We start from the raw sequence: 20518 nt of genomic DNA, 5'->3' as shown, positions 1-20518 counted from the left end.
TATATATATATATATATATATATATATATATATATATATATATATATATATATATATATATATATATATATATATATATATATATATATATATATATATATATATATGCTTATGTCAGATTTATTCCATGTATTTGTGCATTAGAACACAGACCTTTTCCAGATATTATCATGAAAATTCCTGTTATCGTGGGGGAAGTTTTGTTAAGGAAATGAAATTCCACAATGATTGATGATTTCTGGATTTGTATCTTCGAACTTCATGAAGACAACCAGTCCATATCTTGCAGCTAGTACGAAATACTACTGATAGTTCTAGTCGTTTGATTTATTAAATCCGTAAACGTCGCTCTGGAAAGTAAATGAAATATGTAAAATTATTATGAAAAATTTCAAGCCTACTTTGGATGCATCATGGTCGTCTCTCTTTTGGCTGTCCCCATGTAATCAGCCATGAACTTCACACGTGAAATCTATTTGTGTATATAAAGTATTTTTGAAGTCATTGATTCTATCTTTTACTATTGCTTGATGTTAGTTACATATGTCATTTCGATGTATTGCTTTTATTGTTTAAACTATTCAGAGGCTTCGTTATATTCATTCAGTTTGTGCATATCTGTTGAACAACAAAGGAAGTCCTTTTCCAATCTTTCATCTTTCCTGATTTTACTATTTCAATATTTGAGTATTTGCAATCCTGCCGAATTAATATTCGGATATTCCCCATCTATTTTCCTCTCCTATCAGATGAACTCTTCACCTTTTGCATTTTGTTAACTACGTGGATTTATCGGGAATTTCTCTCGTCTGTTCTATAATCATTAATGAAAGCTTTCTTTCTGTGCTGTATCTGAATAGTTCCTTTTTTCTGAAGTAAAAGTTAAATGAAAAATAACTGCGATTTATTTGCATTTCACATAACGAATGGCAGTCCGTTTTCTCTACAAGTTCAGTGCATTCCTCCGATGCTACGTGTTATTATTAGCGCTGAGTTTCATTTATCAGATAGTTGACAGAAATCTTGGTGAGGTACTCTCTGATGCTCGATGTAGCAAAGAATCGTACTACGCCATATGAATGAATTGGGAAGTTCAAGGTCTTATCGAACTCGATTTTCACAAGATTCATGGAACCATGATTTCAGTTCTCATTAGTACCGTTCAATTAATCTTAAACCCTTCGTGAAAGGGAAATATCATTTTACAAATGCCATTTCTGTTTCGAGAAATATATTTCCCGAATTTTCGAGACAGCTCTGAATTTTTTGTACTCTTTGCTCGTCGATAATTTTTTCTAGCTTCTTCGTTTTTCATGATCCTCTGGCTATGTAGCCAAGAATTTCCTAAGTTATTGGAGTGAGGTGCGAAAATACTGTCAGAAAAATTGTTTCCCAAAATTTTAAGAAGACCACTATAAAATTAAAAAAGTCACTAAATTAAACTAAAAAAAACTGTTTCCCATCCTAGAATTTTTCTGAAATGCTTTGACTATGAACTAATCTGTTTGTGGCTGCATTCTTAAATTTTCACCTTTTCTTTTTTAAAGAAGCATAATAATCAGGATTTTGGCATCAGAATGGATATCTGTCATTTTAGGCATCACACTAAGGGCAGAATGATAGTATAACTGTCAGTATTTCGTTTCTATAAAAAATTATTATTACGTGACTTCATGTGACAATAAAGTTGTAATTGTTCTTGTCCACACATATTTTAAACGAACTTCCCTAGCTAAAAAAACGGCTTTTGTGCCACAAAAGATGATTGGATGCAATTTGCAGAAGTATCAAAGGTCAAAAAAAAAAGACAATATTCACTTGATGGTACAAATCGTATTTCATTCAAATAACTGTTTTCAGCTACTTCCATTTCCGATTTACCTAATCATATATACGAGTACTTATTATCCGATAATCATACTTACCGCTCTGTAACTTAAAATAGCTTAATCGAAGGAAGCATTTACTCAGGTTTATCGTAATGAGATATTCCGGCTAGAGTTGTAACTCTTCTAAGTGGTAAAAAATGTGAAAATGTTACGCAAAACATCAAACAGTAATATTTGCAACGATTATTGTTTCAATTTCGAAATTTTGATGGGAATATCCTTTTGTGAGTTTTGGCTAGTTCAAGTTTTTGTAATGTATTACAATACGATGTAGTGATATTAATAATTTTTATGTGAAGTACTTTCCCGTCTAACTCTAAATTTATTTCAATTTGCCAGTCATTTCAGCAAAGTGAAGGGACAATTTCATCCACATAATAATATATTGTGTAACACTGTCAAGTGAAGCATCCCGGTCAGTTCAACTACCCTGAAATTCGAGGTATGCAAACGTTAGCATAGTGAATAACGGTCGTCTGATAAAAGGAAATATATTCCTGGTGCACTACTACATCTAATTCAGATTAAGCAGTTTGAACTGCAAATTTGAAGCACTAAATTCCGGGTTAGATGAAGATAGCACTGGGTATAGGAATATTTATACTTCATCTTTATATATTTCGACTTGATAAAATCCAGAATTATCTGCAGTGTCTCGATGTCACTACTAATTTAGTTTCAATTGATAAGCAGACACCAACTGCCTAAATTATCAGACTTGAATGATTGAACTTCAAGCTGATTTGATCCACCAGTAAGAGCGAAAAACTAGAAAGAAACAAATAGCATTTTTCATCTCAGATTTTAGCGAGTTAATTCTAACACAAAATAAAAAAAGGGAAAACTTGACGCTGTACTGAGTTATTTTTATGTGCATGTTGCATTTTGATAAATGATTGTTTACTCCTATCTTAAATTTCATTTATTCGTTTCTCCTGTTCTTCCATTTCCTTCTTGAGGATAGGTGGTAAATCAGAACCAATCTGGAAGATAATAAACAATTACTGCTACAAACAGTTTACGAAGTAACCATCATATCAAATACTGTTTGGCATCGACCCTTTCATAACGTCCGATGACAAACAACACATCGATTGAGACCACTTGTTACAAAAAATGCACAAAAGAACTGTAAAAAATGTCCTTATCATTGAATTTCATCTCTTCTCTGCTGATAGTGAAGCAGGTTATCATATAAAGTTGAAAAATTTACTAGATTTAATATTACTAATTATTTCATTGAGAAAGAGAAGCTTTATTTCTACTTGCTGCTCGAAGAATCTTCGTGTCTCTTTAGCTTCTTCTAGCCAAAAGTCTTTCTGCACATTTAGCAGTTTGATTATATCAATTTTCGGCAAACCAGAACAGCTGATGCTATTTTCGGTGGGAATATTGCCAATGACAGTGGTACGAGAAATTGTCGTCTTAGCACCTCCAACTTTCTTCACGATCCATTCCAAAATCCGAATGTTTTCACCGCATCCAGGCCAAATGCATTTTCCATTGGAATCTTTTTGGGAGAAATTGACAAAGAAAATCTTGGGTACCTGAAAAATACCCGGTTCAAGCGGACGAGATTAGGAGAAGTGATAATGAAATCTCCTGAATGATTAATCACTCCTCGTCTCATCTTAGATAGATAGGTCGGGCTAGATGATTGCAACTCGTGATATCATCATCAGTTAAAAATTATGACAGTGTCAGTACACCGCATTGATTGAATAGTGAATGCAACAATCAATCTCATTGCAGTTTTCGATTTTGACAAGGGGCACACAGTATCAGTCATTACCAAACAAACTGTACTTATACAACTTAACTTGAACCGTGGTAGTTTTTGCAAAATGAATCCGGATTTTTGGATATTTCATACCTTATGGCCTAAACTATCCATGTCCAGCCAATATTGCAAGTATTTCCCAAGGTTATATCCAATAAATGACCCCATTGCCATGGGGTCGTGTTCTACTTTGAGTTCATTATAATCTTTTGCACAGGTTGATTCAGACCGAAGCGATGCAGCCATGAAAACTCCATGCTGCCATGAAAGTGATTCAGTAACAAGAGGTATGCCCAAGGATCTGAAATTGTTCACCGATAGAAAGAAACCATGACAAATTGAAATTGCTCATACATAGAAAGGAACCATGTCATTTGCACAAACAGATTTTCCCGATCAAACAAATTTGAAATTTATACTGACGATTAAATATCGTAATACAAAGAAAACCAAGCTCATTTTTAAACGGTCAGGTTTGTAGTAGCAGATTTAATATGTGAAAGCATGGTAAAAAGCAACATATCAAATATGTGATACGGGTAAATCAAGCAACAATGTCATTATAATTCACTTTCTCTTCCACATGAATTGATTTCCCCATCACCAATAAGATTCACATCGTCTGTGGATCACTCATATATTCTGAATCAGGAAATCATCAACTCTACCTATTCGTGCCAAAAATGATTGCCGATATGGGTACACCATTTTCTGTATCCCATTCTGGATGTCTATTTGGAATCTGTTCAAACGGAACACAATAGCAAGCATCTGTATGTGCTGCACGGCCTTCTTGGCCTATTTTCCATTTTTGTCCTTGCCAATTGATCATTTCAACTGCCGGATTCTGGAAATATTATTAAGTCGAAACAAAATACAACTATTTCTTCTGAGTTACCTTTCAGATTTATCAATAAAATCGAAAAGGACCTTCTAACCTACGAAAAAGAATAGAGACAAAGTATCGAGCCATATTCTCATTCTTTTCCCTTAAAAAATATTCGCCACTGCAGAGATGTTATCAGTCATTACTTGAACTCCATATGATATCTCATGTGCAATCAATTCCTCATTAGTAAATTTTGACAGATAAATTTAGCCAAAAAGGCAACCTCAATATCTTGCTCTAGTCCTTCCCAGAAATATTCCCCATTGGCAGTTTCGGCAACATTTGTGAATATCGTATTTTTGCTTATAGCAGTGATAGCATGTGGACTGGTTTTATTATTACTACCCGGTGCGGTGCATAAAATACCACTTGCTGGGTTATATCCATAGAGGCGATCATCCAAACCAAATTTAAGCCATGCAATGTCACACCCTGTACATTGTTTTATTTTAACAAAATAATCAGTTCTTCAGTCTACTTTCATTTATGGCTTTGTTTATCAAAGCCGAGGAAAATTCCTTATAATCCTAAAAGCACTTTTTCCAATTTAATTAATATTATTCAGTCCTTCCGGTTTTTTAAGACTATCCGAAATCAGCTTAATTTAATTTCTTGAATCCAGAAAAATGTAAGTGAAATATGATGGAACGTACCAATACAGCGTACTTCCCATCCCTTAATCGATGGTTTCATCGTTGCTAAGTTAATTTTGTCGGTTCTTGAAGAAAACGCTGCTGCTATAAAAAGCTCTTCACCTCCAGGGGGTTTCACACCTGGAAAAAACACACTCACTAATTCTTTATCAATTCGAGCATCCTAATAGTTTTCATCATTTATAAATGTCGTTCTCATAAGATTGTTACTTATTGCAATTTTCACTTAAAAACTTTACTGACTTTTCGACATGCGTGGGAATTGAAGGAATTGCTTCTACACTACCGCTTTTATGGTGACCTCACATCTTTTAATACAGCTAGGTAACATTTCTGTGAATTTGCCGAAATACCTATGATAAGCATATGTTCTGCTAGCCAATCATTCTTGTAAGCCAATACCGATGCCAATTGTAAACCGAAGCATTTGATGCTTGTAAGAGTATTGTAACCATATGTAGTACCAAACGACCATACTTGTCTCTCATTGATAAGATGCACAGTTAGTGCCTTCTCCAGATTACATCGCCAGTTTTGTTGTTCTGAGAAGCATCAGTTACTGATAACAATGATAAAAATGAAGACTGCCACTGTCCAGAATATTTTTTTGAATTTCTGCAAAACTGGAAGAAATGAAATTTAAATATACAATCAACGTGTGAATGGCTTAAATCTTAAACTTTGGGTTTTAATATTCTCCAAAGAATTGAAAAACATATGTACGACAAACTTTGGGTTGACAGAGGCGTAGCGATAGAGTGGATACAACTCACATGTTCACCTTCCTCACCTATATTCAGCCAAACATCAGGAGAAACACGTGTCATGATACACATCATCAGTACGATATACGGTGTATCTGTTAACTGTAATTTATACTTTTGAATATTTTAAGTAATTTTTGAAATGACATTTTATTTCTTATTCTGAATTCATTGCCAGCGAATAGTGAATAAAATTTTTTCTTGGAGTCATTCAATACATATGTCCTTCATCATTACATCCCGCTTCAAATGGGGCTTTTGTGCGTTTTAAAAAACACTAAATATGCAACCATCTATAAGATCATTTTAACGACATTCAAATCAAGCAAGAATTCTCATGAAGATAAGAGGAAACACTGATGCCTACCAATACACCGGATATGCAAAGTGGTGCACCGGTTGCGCCTAGTGAAAATGGTACTACATATAGTGTACGACCTGAAATGTATTTCATACAGAAAGTAATTTGTAAAGAAGAACAGGACATAAAAATATATTCGAGTGGTAGAAGTTTTGAAAATTTTTAAAGCGAAACTCTTTAACGAATTTCTATAGCAAAAGTCCTCTGTAAAAGTAATAAAAATCCTTAAAAAAGGAACAATTATCGATTCATACCAGCCATACATTTCGGGAAACGACTATCCAATTCATCACTGCACCGATTCCGATCCATCCACCGACCGAAATTCCACTTTACATCGGAAGCCGCATGGCACTCGATATCAAATTTATCGTTTGTAACAATCCAAGTCATTTCTCTCATACATGCTACATCCTGAAGTGGTATATATGTTCCATAATATTATTCACGGATGAAACATTTTTCGAAAAAAAAAGGTCCTGAGCCAAGCAAGTAAACAAATGATTAATCATCCATATTACATCTGATTACTTGTTAGCCTGGAAGAAATGGACCATTTGAAGAATGAAAAAGTGGCTGGGCAAAGTTTGTTTAAAAAGTGATATTCGTGTTACAATGTGTCATCAACAGTGTAACGACATTTCCTTCGAAAAAATCAAAAGTAATTTTTGAAATTCAAAGAGTACCTTTGGATCTGTCCGAACAAGCCAATTATTGTCATAGGTTTTCAATGGTACCATTAATTTTGTATCAATCAATTCTTTCTTCAGATTTACTATTTGTTGCTCAGATCCGTCCACAATGTATATTTTATTGGGTGTCATCAGCAGGGCCTTCTCCACCACAAATATCTTGATATTTTGAGGTAAAACTTCGAATACACCCTGATAAGCAAATTTAATGCTATCGAATTAAACCGACAACAAATCAGAAATAAGTTTCAGGACGACGAAGACCGAGAAAATAAGTAGACATGTCGAGATTTTTTTGATATCAGCAGTTTATATCCACCTTAAGGTGTATTCAAGCAATGAAGGTCTAATTCTTTTCCCTTTGAAGTAACACGTGGTACTGACCCGATTGCGATATTGCAACTGATTTCACAGTTTAGCAAACAGCATTCGAATTAGTTGACTGTCTAATGAATGTTCTAATTTGAGAAATTAATTGATCGAATCACCTTTCAACATTATATCACATTACATTGTTAGGAAATGTTAGATATTCATTAACCTCAACAATAGGGATGTCGCCAATTTTTTCGGAATCCTTTGTAGCAGCATTGAAATTATCAGCTGTAATTTGTGTCAGTGACATACCAACTTTAGTCATCTGGAAAAAGAAACATATTGTAGTAAGTTAACTAACAGCGAACTGTAATTAGTTTAATCCTTACATAATGAAATATTAAGTGACATACTTATGAGAGAAAAAAATAATTGGCAGCAAACTTACAATTTCGTGGAATAACTAACTTTGTCCACAAATACTTCCAGTTTTTATCTCGGCAAATTCAGCGAAAATTTATGCAAAAAAAATACCGAAATGATTTACATAAATCATTTGCGACAAGTGGAGACGGTAATTTTCTGAACTACTAAATAGAAAAGTTTAAATTGAAATACCATGCGAATTTGTGCAGAAAAGAAGTTATAAAAGCTGTTAGAGATGACAGAAGAGATCATTTTCAAGTTACATAGGGCACAAACAGGCGGTAACTTCGGAATCGGAAATGGCACAACAACTAGTACAGCTTAATCCTGGTGATCAAGTTGATCGTTGGCATATCGATAGAAAACTCGGTGAGGGTGGTTTCGGTGCTGTTTATCTGGTATGCGCTCGTGTTCAAATAAAAGTTGATCTGAAAAAACAAAATCAAAATTTCAAGAAGATTATTACGCATGACTAAAACAATGAAATTTATTTTGAAATCAATCTAAAAAATACTCCTCTGCTACAGGTATCAGATCCAACCGGAAAGTATGCGTTGAAAGTTGAAGGTGTCAACGAACAGATTCAGGCATTTCTTCAAATTTTTTATTGTTTCATGATAAAAATATTGTCGTGTTTCTCAAGTTTAATTAAAACTTTACTTGAGCAAGATGGACATTTTTCAGGTACTCAAAATGGAGGTATATGTACTTACTGAGCTAAATAAACGTAACAATAGACATTTTTGTAAAATTGAAGACAAAGGACGTTTTGGATCATTCAATTATGTCGTCATGACTCTGGTCGGCAAAAGTTTGCAGGTAGTGCTTTACTAACTAATGTAATTATAGCCTAAAAGAAAGTAAAATGAAATAGCAGATCAGAAAGTAAAGTAGAAATTAAATTAATTTATACAATGCCTGAAGTATAGGAAGTCTATGCGTCTGAAAAGTAAAACGCAAAATTTGAAGAATCAGAAATTGGAAAAGTTTAGGACCTTCGTAAAGCAGGTCCAGGACAACATCTTTCAATGGGTACGGCGCTTGGTGCGGGAATTCAAGCACTGGAGGCACTGGAAGATCTTCATTCAATTGGCTATCTTCATAGGTTGAACATATCTCATTTTCTGCCTGCAATTCCACAGGCATATCCTACCTATCCGATCTCACTATAATTTCTCCTGATAAATTTCTTCAATTCTGTAATGAAATGTTCAGATATGAGATATAACATATTTCAAGAGATGTAAAACCGGGAAATTATACAATTGGTCGCCCAGAATTGAATGAATTGCGCAAAGTTTATGTACTCGATTTTGGGATGTGCCGAAAATTCACGAATTCTCAGGTAATCAATTTTTTTGAGAACATGAACACATGATGATAAACAGAAATCATTACCCTTCTCTTAAATGTCATTTTATAGAATGTCATCCGTAAGCCAAGAGCGGCAGCCGGTTTTCGTGGTACAGTACGTTATGCGCCTATTTCGTGCCATCTTCAGCGTGAGCTGTGCCGTAAGGATGACGTTGAAACATGGATTTATATGCAAGTCGAACTTACCACCGGCAACTTACCGTGGAAGAATGTCGCTGATATGAATCAAGTCTGTTTCAGATTTATTTCTTTTCTTAGAATGGAAATTAATCCTTTAAGCAACAAAAAGTAACCTTTTTGTAATGAATGTTTATAATTGAGGAGGGCATTGTTATAATTATATATCTAATCAAACTAATTTTTTAGGTTGGCGAATATAAGAAGCGATGTCGGTTTGAACCAGCGATAAATGAGCTATTAGGTGGTTGCGCTCCGGAACTGCGACAAATTTTGCAAATCGTTGATGCGCTTAAATATTACGACCAACCACCATATCAGCAAATTTACCAGCTGATGCGCCAATCTTTCCAGACTATGGGGTGCCAGGAATTTCCATATGACTGGGAGAAACCCGGTGGCGGTGTCTTTTAAACAAACATGTCGATTGGTTGATAATGATATATCATAAATACAGGTGCAAAGATTCTTCACAGTCCTTAATTTAATGGAAAAATATCTCAGAAGCTACTTGCGAATAATGAACCCTCATAATTATATTATGCCAACTCGTAGAAGTGATAGAACGATTGTCAATACTGCATAAAATTTCACTGAACTTTTTATCAAACAAGAAATTACAAACCGACCGAGAGATCCTTAGATATTGCGCCTAACTCACTTCCTCATTTCTCGATAAAACCTCTTCTTCCCTAAGCGAGTTGTTAGACTATTTTGAAATTCTGATTTTTCTTGGAGTCATGGCTTCATCTTTTCGACACATTTGATGATATTGTCAACGTTCAGAGTCATTGGGATGATTCATGAAATAAAGAGGATGTCATGTTTCCTCACTGCAGTTTCGAAATCAGTCAAAATACACGTAACAAGGAATTACACTTATCATCAGGATGGTTCTATGATATGCTTGAGTTAAGCATAGAAAGTCGGAATAGCAATCAGGATCTATGTTTAACTTAAATTTGACATAGGCTATATCTTAGTGTTTCTTCGCAACTCAACTTTTTTTTCAATAAGTTTCGAAAGAAAAACGAAAATTTTGACACTCCTGAAATTCCGTAATTATAATATACGGATGTTAAGACAGCATAATAAATTAACAGATCATAGTAGTATCAAATAGAATATTAAAATCCGGTTTCATTGCTTTCAAAGTCTGCTGGCGTGAAAAGATCCTCACTGACCACTTCTGAGGCTGTTGCCCGAGTTATTCCATTTTTCGAGTTTTTTGATTCGCTAATTCTACAATCAGATTTTAATGTAACAATGGCAGTAAATAGTAATTAAGTTTTTAAATGAATCAGAAACAATTGAAATTTCAAGGAAATAATTTGATAGATATGTATCAAAAAAGAATTCTCAGCAATCAAAAGTATGCTAACTCAGCTCTAGGCATTTGCTTCAAATCATGCTTTATGCCATGCTTTCAACTAATGATCTGTAATGGTTCGGATCATCTCGTCTAAAATCAAGGGGATATCACCTAATAGCTATCAACCATGTTAAGATTGGTCTCTAATAGATAACAGAAGCTAGAAGGAAATGTTTGGCAATTTTCCGAGATTTCTTTAAAACGAGATAAAACATTATACATATCGACTGATGTTGGTTTATGGGAACGCATTCGCGATAATGATCGGCTTACATATGTTAAGCCTTTCCTGATTGAACTCGTAGTAGTGGGTTCCTCCCAGTCATATGGATCGTTGAATCTGACAAGATGATCATGCAACCCTTGACATCTTATACATTCTATTTTGGTTCAAATTAAAAGTCATGTTTCGAAGTTTTTAAATAAAATTAAATCTATACGTTTTTCTATTTTATAAAAAATAAATTTAAAATCCGCATTTTTCTTTTCATTTCAACCTAGCATAATTGAAAATGGTTTTGGCATAGCTTTAGGTTTTATTCGCCATTAATTTTCAAAAAGTCTCAACGTTATACCTCAACCGAAAGAAAAAATTAGCAAATGAAATCCTGTAAATTATCCTGCCAACGCACGCTTACACAGTGCATTATATATATATATATATTTTACATTGAAATTTGAAAAGTATAGACAGGCTTGGGAAGAATTACTTGTAATTAAAGAATTACTTGTAATTACAGTTCTGCATCACTTGATACAATCTTTCATAAATGTAGGAATAATTGGGACGCGTGTAATAATCCAACGTTCGAAGATGTGTTGTGATCTTAATAAAAAGTATTTTAAGTGTAAAATAGCAATTTAAATTTGAAATGTAAACTTTCAAAGACACAATGATTCTCAAAAACTGAACAAAATAAATGCTAAAATTTATGGAAAAAAAGAGTTATTTGAAGAGAAAAGAATAGTGAGAGAGCTCACAATTGTTCATTGTGTAATTGAGCTTTTAAAGTTAACCCAACAATTTTTTATAAAAAACAAAGGCTAACATCAAGAAATTCTTTGGGACTATTACTGCACAAGATCGTATCGAGTGTTTGAAATTTTGCCTTTCCAATTTCATCCTTACCACTGAAATTTTCAATTACTTATGATTCATACTGGATGATCAGAAAACCCAAAATTTGAAAATTTTAAAGAATAAACGAAGCTCAGATAGTACCGAATATCATCCCACGGTAACGGACCTCGCATTTCCACCAAAACATACATCATCGACCACAAATCGTCCGGTCTGCCTTGTTCGTTACGTGTGTGGGTGTTAGCCGAGCAATATTTTACCGTACCTCTGTAATTTCAGTCCCTTAATTTCGAAATTACGAAGATTATATAGAATGAAGAAGCCAATAAGGATTCCATTCTTCTTGTTCTATTTCCAACCTATAGTAACTAGCCATGGAACACAAGGTTAAAGTCTCTTGATATGTTTCGCTTCCTCTTAAGAGATTGAGAACGAAAGATAGCCATTTTTTTTTGTTGTATCCAGGATTTTATTCGTCAAAAATTCAGAATCATTTCGAGTAGTTAGGTATTCTAGTAAATAGGCATTATGAAAAACATGTCATTTACGGTGCTTTTTTTGGCTTTATAAAGTATTTCTCAAAAAGGACACGACACTAACCGGAACAGAGTATTTGTTCTAGGCATTCGCAATTTAACACTACCATTACTTCGCATTACATATTCTCGTGATAAACCAAAATCAAGGATGTGAATGATATGAACAGCTTGACCTCGTCGACCAATAGCCAGATTGGCTGGTTTCACATCTCGATGTATATAACCAACCTTAATATCTTCTAGTTCTAAGAATGTAACAAATTATACAGTATTACTGCGGCACGTCGTATTAGGAAGGTATCATGGATTTTCATCATTTTTTGATTTACAATTTATAATTTTTACGAAAATTTTTGAACAACGAACTTCATGCAACTGTTTTAGACCATGCAAAATATTGATTCCAACTCGAACTTGCGTCGAAACGGTACATACAGGATATTGCTTAAATAGTTGATTAAGCGAACGTCCAAGAAGTGTCATAACCATATACGAATACCTGTAAAGATATTGCCCGCTCCATTTTAATATTTGCTAGCAATCAACGGTGTATAAAATCACACCTCTTGAGAATCCCAAATCAGTGATTGATGCCTTTGTATTGCTATGAAAATATTAGATAAAGTAAATGAAAAACTGCGAAAAGTTTCGTTAAAATTCAAAAATGTTAAGAAAAAGAAGGAAGTGGGAAAAGAAAGAAAAGAAGGAAAAGAAGGAAATGAGCAAAATTCTAACCTCTCCTTCTTGGCAGATTGAAATAATTGCACCACATATTTACGACCTTCTAAACGTCTGAGTATCTGCACTGATATCATATCACAAATAGAATTTTTCTTAGTATTATAAAGACTGATAGTCAGAGATATAAGAAAATCGAAGAAATAACAGTCAGCAATTTTGAAAATATTTCAATTGTTACAATTTCTGCTCATAAATCTTATAAATTATTTGTACTTATTTATTGATTTGGATCCAATTACTCATTTAAATTTCAGTCTCTTTAAGTTTCATTATTAATCCTAGTTTTATTTTTTTTAAATTACTTAAAACAGAATTAAATTTTTATCCTTATCTTCTTAGATTTACTATTAAATGCAAACTTATGCTACTGCCCATTAACAATCAGAAATTAGTTCCAACATGAAATTGCATACTATTTAGGAAGAAAACTCGGTATCTGAGGTGTCAAGGGAAGTCTTCAAGTACCTGTACTTCTAGTTTCAGGACACTGCCACCTTTAATAAAGTTCGATTCAGCTTTCAGTGCTGCCTGAAACATTTCCCAATGACTTTCAGTTTTTTTATTAATTTACAAATGAAAATATTAAAGAAATAATCACAACTTTGGCAAACGTTTGGATATCTTCTACTTTGTAAACCGCACCGCAACCACCTTCACCCAGCTTATCGATTATCCTCCAGCGTTTACCAACGATCAATCCATTTTCGAGATGTTGAGGACCTTGAGTAGTTCCTGAAACTGGTAAATCAATAGTGATCATATGAATTATCGTTTGAAAACTGGTCCTACAATCAAATACATTGAAACTGAATATGCGAAAACGAGTTGGATCTTCCCCCTTGTTCTTTATTATGCATTAATGATGCAATGAAATAATCTTCAATAATACTAGTATTTAAATCTTATCACAATAAATTCCGTAAATTTATGTTGTTTTTGAAAGAAATTTTGATTGGAATTGAACATTGAATTTTATTAAATATTGAATATTGAATTTGAATTCATTGAATTCATTGAACATTGAATTCAATATTAAATATTGAATATTGAATAAAAAATATTGAATTTTGATCAAGCAAAGTTGAGTAAGAGAGTGAACCTGATGACTTCTTTTTTGGCATCTGATATAACACCGGTGACAATGAGAGCAGGATACTGGATTAAAAGCACAGAACCGAACTTCACCCAAACCAAAAAATTAAAATATGAAACAATAACTGTATCGCACTGAGCTGTTTGCATATATACATCTGTGTGTATTGATGGAAATTAGCCTAGACTTATGAATTTAGATAAAAATTACTACAAGTATTGATAATTACTTTTCACTGAATTAGAACGATTTTGACAATCTCGACCAAATCTTTTCCCATATTTAAACTCTTATTATATTTTTGTAGTATCGAAAAAATTATATATATATATATATATATATGTTTTTATATTTGTAGAAAATTTTCACATGTATTTCCATGGAAAGCAAAATAGCACATGTCTTAGTACTTTACACAAAATTCACAACGAAAGGTGGAAAGTCGAAGGGATCAACTGGATACTGCCAACTTTTAATACCTGGTCATTATTCCCCTTCCTAAATCAAATTATATTAGTTGCTTCTACCATTTTGCGACTTATTTCGAGTTCGAAAAAGAAAATCGTTTGGGTTTCTTGCTTCTGCAACATTAGTTCATTAGGCTAAAATAAATATAAAACAAAGAGCAAGTAATAAGTTAGTAACAAATAACAAAATTCATGTAGTATACATTCAATTTACTGAAGTATACATTCCAATATTAAATAGCAAATGTCAGCGCTGCAACTGCTTCTTCATCAATCAAACAAATACTCACGACAATCCGTAGCACCAGAACTTTCCATCTGCGCTACGACTAATTTTCCACCAATTTTGACTTAGATGACATAGTAATATCAACGAACATAGCATCTATGGTACACTTTCGATTGCTACATATCAACACATATCAAAACCATGACTGCACGTAATATGTGATGATAAATAGAGGAAATTAAACGAGAAGGGATTTGCCAATACATTGGAAGTGGCTCCGGGAAACATGAATTAAGATGAACTTTATTTGAAAAGAAAGATTAAACGAACATTTTGAATAAACCATGTAAAAAAGCTAAACAAGTGAAAGCTGACCTGAAATTTTTATCAGATCTTAATATTTATTTGAGAAAATAACAGGAAAAAGTATTAGATCAGATCAGATCTAAAGAAGCTGTTGTTCTGAAAGAATCGAAGTGAGTAACCGATAATATTCACCACGGCATATTTTCCGGATATCGGGGAATAGCGAATGGTTATAATGCTGTTTATACTCATGGCAAATATTCGATAAATCAATCTATAAATTATGCATAGTAAATTGTTGTCTATTGCCTTCTCCCTCAGTTTGGCTTTTAGAGAAAAAAAAGTCTAAATTTCAGAAATTTAGGGTAAACGACAGAGATATAATGATGCCAGAGATATTTTATATGAATTTTTTCAACGATTTCATTAAATTATTACATACTTACACTTATGGACTATCTATTTGCTGAATATTGATTTCATGTTGCTCTTGCAAGTTAATGAAAACCTTTGTTAGTGAAGAAATATAGGATTTATATCAGCTAAATCTTATGTTTTCGGAGACCAAGATGAGAAGTGGAAGAAAAAGTTTACTTCACTCCTGCTTACAATGACCCTCATGATGGTTCTATAATCGGGTTTTGAACTGCTCAATGCATCGTGCAATCTTTCCGCAAAATACCACTGTGTGTTACGAGATATTTTCACTGAAAAGGAGGTAGACTAACTTAATAGTTATTGGTTGGTGACAAGAATTTAACATCAATAATGCGCAAAATAACTGAATTGACTAAATTGTTTGTTAAAGATCACAATTCTATCGTAATCGTAAGAGTTGCGTATTTTAATTCGTGCCTACCTATGGTGAGCAACATATTTTTGATGTCATCTGGGATATTTCCGTTATAGGTAATTTGCGTTTCGACGAAATGTCCATTACCACCAAGTTTAGCGTCTATAGTATCGATAACCTTAGCGATATGTTTCCAGGAATGACCGATGAAAAGTTTCTCAAACAACTCCACATTATGGCTTATTTTCTCGATTCCATTTGAATCCTACATAAGAAAGTGAGGCTAAACTTGTAATAGACGAAAAACTGCACTTCGTGAATGAAAAAATCAAATCAAAAAAAAGAAAAGCGCCTCATGCAGTTGCAGAGAGCACTTTGAGACTAGGCAGAATTGTAGTCAATTAATACAGACGACAAACTACCTTTCGCTTTTGTTATTATGTGATAGAGCGGTTGATCGGCATTATAGAAGTCTGAATTACTAATTGGACAAATTGATAAATAGTTAAATAAATAAGAATTCAGTAAGTGATATAAACAAGTGATTTATGATTACTTGCAATACAATTATCAATTGTTAATTGTTGTGATTAACAACTGACAATGGTACTGAAAGCGGACATAAATAATTTCTCATAAACTGCTTTCTAATTTCATTATTCTATCAGTCTCATTTAAGAAATTGACGATTAAATTTGAATCGAATTTATTTCAAAATGATTCAAAGTTGCACTCAACAACTACCTTTACGATGAGATTGGCATGTTCTTCTATCAAGGTATTAGTTTCATTGATTTCCTCATCACGAGATGAACAAAGCAATAGCCGAAGCATTACACCAAACATTCCTTCTACCTGAAAGAATGTCAAAAAGAGAAGTTATTTATTGTGAAATAATGTGAGTGTTGAATACTGAGAGAAAGTCTTGTAGTTGAATTTCCCAATTCTCCTGATATTATCTTGTTGGAAATGACCACCTTGACCACTACATCCTTTTCGAGAGTATTGGAAAATGCTGTCTGATATGCATTCTTGATCGCTTTCATTTGCTGCAAATTGGAAAACAAAACAAAAACAAATCATGGTTTAGTTGGACAAATGAGAACAGTATTATTAAAGCATTTTGAGAAATAAGCTTGGTAATTTTTTAATTTCCAATTGCATCGCAATAAATTGAATTGTAGAAGTCAATTTTCATTTTGTTTTTTCAATATGTTCATTTTTTCAGAATGGACTTCAGTAAGTTGAAAAATGGACAGCCTAAAAGGCAAGGGTGAGCGGATGATAGCTCGAAGATTTTATGAGATGCACTAGAAATTTTTGGTGAATATCTATTAGAACACTATGCACTTTCTGGAAATTTCAGTAATTTCCCAATCTACGATGATGCAAACTATTTCATAATAAATGCATACCGTTGTTGTTCGCGTACAGGCAATTTCTACTGCAATAGCACGATTGAGTTTATGGTTCTAAAATTTAAAGATTATGTCATTTTTGTTTTGTTACTTATCATTTCAAAGAAAAGTCAGAGATATAAATCTCCAATTAAAAAAAAATTAGTGAAAAGTTGACAAAATTGTGACTCTTTCTTCCCATACACAGAGTGAGTGATGGAGTAAATTAGCCAAGTAGACATGAGCAGGAATAAACAGAGCTGAAATAGTGTCTAGGAAGAATCCACCAAGTTCATCTTTTAAATCATCCATTAGCACCTGAAAATTTCTAACAAATTTCTGTGATTCTATCGAGCGTTATGCATATTTTTTTCCTATTTCTTCATCCTGAAAAAGGCTAATTACGATTCATCAACGCTGTGATGGATAATTAATACAAAATGGGGATCAAATTGCTCTATAAGTCTAAGAGTCTAAGGGGCAAACCGATCTGATTTCGGAATAAGAAAAAAAATTTAGGAGAAAAAAAGTTTTACTTTTACTACCGCCAAAATCTTGGTCAAAAGAGCTATGGAGAATGATCGAATTGTTCTGAAGTTGTTAGTTGAACATATATATTAAACTCATCACCTAACTTATGTAAGTTGTAAATATAAGCAAATGTTTAGATGATGAAATAACGAAAATTTACGAAGTTCAAAATTTTTGTAATTATTCAGCATTTCGTTAAATGAGGAAGGGTAAAAACATACCCTCGAATACAAATATTCATATGTATTCATAATCCGTTGTCGTTGAAAATTGTTATGACCCACAGTGACTTCAATGATTACTTTCTCGTTGGTATCTACTACGTAAAGCATTTTTTTCCGTTTGCTTGTCTTGGATCAGGATTACGACAGAAATTTGTATGGTTCAATTTGAAAGCTAGTTTATCCTTATCATAGCCATATTTTGCTGTAGCAATATTTTGGAATGAAAATGCTTAATTATGTACAGAAAGAATGGTGTTTTCTACACGTTTACGATTTTACCGTAATTAAGCTCTAAACTTGAGAAAGTAATGGAAGTGATACCAAGACCGTTCAAGGCTTGTCGAAGTTTTTCGCTTGCTTTCACCGGATGAAAATTTTCGTCTGATGGACCAATTACGGTTCCACGGATATTCTTATTCTGTAAAATTGATAAGGAGTTATTTTTTATCGAAGTCTTCAGAGATGGACTACTTTTTTTTCATCAAAAAAAAGTATATAAAAGGTTTTTAGGAAGTGTGTAATAAATTTTCTATGTTCTTCTAAAGAAAAATAATGCTAAAAGATAGCCTTATCGATTAGTTCTTTTCAAGATCACTTACTTGCTGGAGATAAATTTTACTCTTCTACTTTAGTGCCCTTAAATAAGCCCTTAAATAAGTCGATATATTTATTTTAAAGCATTATTTTTTATAGAATATAGCGCAAAGATAAATTCGTTCTTTTTCTTTTTTTTTTCAAATAGATGACACTACGTTTTTTCGAATCAATTCCAACTAATCTTCTGCCAAAGGAATATTTGAAACAAACTTTGTTCACATTCATTTGATATATCAGTGGTAATGATGATCGCTTGCTCTGCTCCACTGATTCATTGGTCATTTCATCATCATCATATTCTTCTTCTGCTTCTTCCTCTACTATTTCCTCCTCACTGACTTCCACATTGCAATCGTCAGGTATGTTTGGGATGCTTTTGCTCACGGGAAATTTTGCCATTTTCACCTGAAATTCGGGTGTTTAAAAGTTCAGAAATTGAACTAATTGTGATTGAAAGCTAATGAAATCACTGAGGAGAATGAAGAAAGCTGTGATAAACACAGAAAAGGGACGAGAGAAAAAGATGAACTTCTTCCAATGAATTACTGAACCATTGCATCACGTTATCAGTAATTACTTTGAGGAATTCTAATTTAGCATACACTATCATCCGTGCTTTCATCATCCGTTAACGATGAGAGGGACGATGATGATGACGAATGCATCCTTCAGTTGTTTGAAGTAGTAGTAGTAGTTGCTCTTGTCGCTACTACTGCTGATGTTGCTGCTGCTGATAACGATAATGATAATACTGTTTGAATATGAAGCTTTTTCTGCTAAAATGGATTTTTATTTTTCGAACAAGTTAAAATTTACATAGATATGTTGTAAGACTGAAACTGTAACTATCACGCATTTATTCTTTGGGAGTACTGAAACTTTATGAAGTGCAGTGGAAATGAAAAGATGAAATGACATGAATTAAAGTATCTACAGGTAGGATAGAAGAAAGTGTAAGGGAAATGGATAGAATAGAGTAAAATGGAGATGATGTGTCATTAATACTTTCGTAATTAAAAATAATTGAGAAAATAGAACTAATCGGAAAGCTTACTTTAAACACAAATAGTATACATCTTTTAAAGATTTAATTCGTCATTAGTGAGGAAAAGCATTAATGAGGAAAACCTTCAGATGAATGAAACACTTTTTTATGGTTATAATGAACAACAGTCTACCTCAGTAAAGTTTAGCCATTTTTCCATTACACTTATTCTGTACTGCTTCCTCTTTTATTCGCTTACACTGTAAAAATCGCTGAAATCCGGAACAGACACCAAAGAACGACGATAAATCTGATGCACTCTTGCTATGGACGGTAATTACTCTTACTGAGATAGGTTGATATCTCTGTACTTCACTAATTTATGGCCCAGTTCTTTTAGGTGATTTTTCTTGATTATACTTGAACTGTTATATTACTTGATCCTACTGACCAATGCCATGTAATGCAGTTTTGATGAAAAAAGATCATGTGCTTTAATTTCTAAATGAATAAGAAGAGTAAAACAATAAGAAGTAAGCTATTCCAATGAATTAGCTGGGAAGATTATATTACCTACTAGACGAGAACATCACACAACTATTCCAGGAATTAATTAAGCAAAGTGCTTTTTGATAGTTATTTGCATGCTAATATTGACAAAGTCTTTTATAGCTGATTTTGCTTACGACATATCACCAGAACCAAAGTTTAATTTCCATGAAATTCATCCATCTCGAAATGGAGATTATCCTTTAGACATTCGAACTTGAAGAATCCTGTCAACAGAAATTTAAATAACTACCTCTACTAATTGAAATGAGCATTCCTTTTTTAGTTAATGGA

General features: G+C 33.2%; 5 protein-coding genes across 5 annotated transcripts; 2 read left to right on the top strand and 3 right to left on the bottom strand.

Annotated features, from left to right (window-relative positions):
• Positions 1 to 2373: 2373 nt before the first annotated feature.
• On the bottom strand, positions 2374 to 7668 carry LOAG_01890 (phosphoenolpyruvate carboxykinase; the record flags this gene model as incomplete). The annotated part of the gene is made up of 12 exons (XM_003137428.2): positions 2374 to 2872; positions 3155 to 3436; positions 3763 to 3970; positions 4338 to 4516; positions 4782 to 4990; positions 5212 to 5331; positions 5565 to 5753; positions 5942 to 6077; positions 6343 to 6413; positions 6591 to 6750; positions 7023 to 7220; positions 7570 to 7668. 12 exons carry the CDS (start codon positions 7666 to 7668, stop codon positions 2801 to 2803), a joined length of 1923 nt encoding a protein of 640 aa, XP_003137476.1. The 3' UTR covers positions 2374 to 2800.
• A 400-nt stretch (positions 7669 to 8068) lies between these two features.
• LOAG_01889 (CK1/WORM6 protein kinase) lies at positions 8069 to 9734 on the top strand (the record flags this gene model as incomplete). Its single annotated transcript, XM_003137427.1, has 7 exons — positions 8069 to 8167; positions 8297 to 8356; positions 8454 to 8588; positions 8762 to 8874; positions 9009 to 9114; positions 9193 to 9372; positions 9510 to 9734. The coding sequence occupies 7 exons, from the start codon at positions 8069 to 8071 to the stop codon at positions 9732 to 9734; spliced, it is 918 nt and encodes a 305-aa protein (XP_003137475.1).
• A 713-nt stretch (positions 9735 to 10447) lies between these two features.
• Positions 10448 to 13147, bottom strand: LOAG_01888 (CK1/TTBKL protein kinase; the record flags this gene model as incomplete). The annotated part of the gene is made up of 7 exons (XM_020445883.1): positions 13048 to 13147; positions 12679 to 12811; positions 12374 to 12540; positions 11915 to 12040; positions 11742 to 11823; positions 11421 to 11518; positions 10448 to 10562 (listed from the first exon to the last, which is right to left on the bottom strand). Exons 1-7 carry the CDS (start codon positions 13125 to 13127, stop codon positions 10448 to 10450), a joined length of 801 nt encoding a protein of 266 aa, XP_020303711.1. The 5' UTR covers positions 13128 to 13147.
• Positions 13148 to 14515: 1368 nt separating this feature from the next.
• On the top strand, positions 14516 to 14968 carry LOAG_01887 (hypothetical protein; the record flags this gene model as incomplete). Its single annotated transcript, XM_003137425.1, has 2 exons — positions 14516 to 14716; positions 14855 to 14968. 2 exons carry the CDS (start codon positions 14516 to 14518, stop codon positions 14966 to 14968), a joined length of 315 nt encoding a protein of 104 aa, XP_003137473.1.
• Positions 14969 to 15287: 319 nt separating this feature from the next.
• On the bottom strand, positions 15288 to 19466 carry LOAG_01886 (hypothetical protein; the record flags this gene model as incomplete). The annotated part of the gene is made up of 11 exons (XM_003137424.2): positions 19293 to 19466; positions 18901 to 19095; positions 18415 to 18511; positions 18091 to 18185; positions 17543 to 17656; positions 17357 to 17413; positions 16919 to 16990; positions 16686 to 16796; positions 16008 to 16206; positions 15743 to 15855; positions 15288 to 15422 (listed from the first exon to the last, which is right to left on the bottom strand). Exons 1-11 carry the CDS (start codon positions 19353 to 19355, stop codon positions 15288 to 15290), a joined length of 1251 nt encoding a protein of 416 aa, XP_003137472.1. The 5' UTR covers positions 19356 to 19466.
• Positions 19467 to 20518: the final 1052 nt, after the last annotated feature.

The sequence above is a fragment of the Loa loa genome, assembly GCF_000183805.2.
Source record: "Loa loa unplaced genomic scaffold supercont3.8, whole genome shotgun sequence".
In the NCBI taxonomy this organism is placed as follows: Eukaryota; Metazoa; Nematoda; class Chromadorea; order Rhabditida; family Onchocercidae; genus Loa; species Loa loa.
The sequence above is the reverse complement of the archived record's forward strand: the minus strand, read 5'-3'. Positions and strand labels throughout refer to the sequence as shown.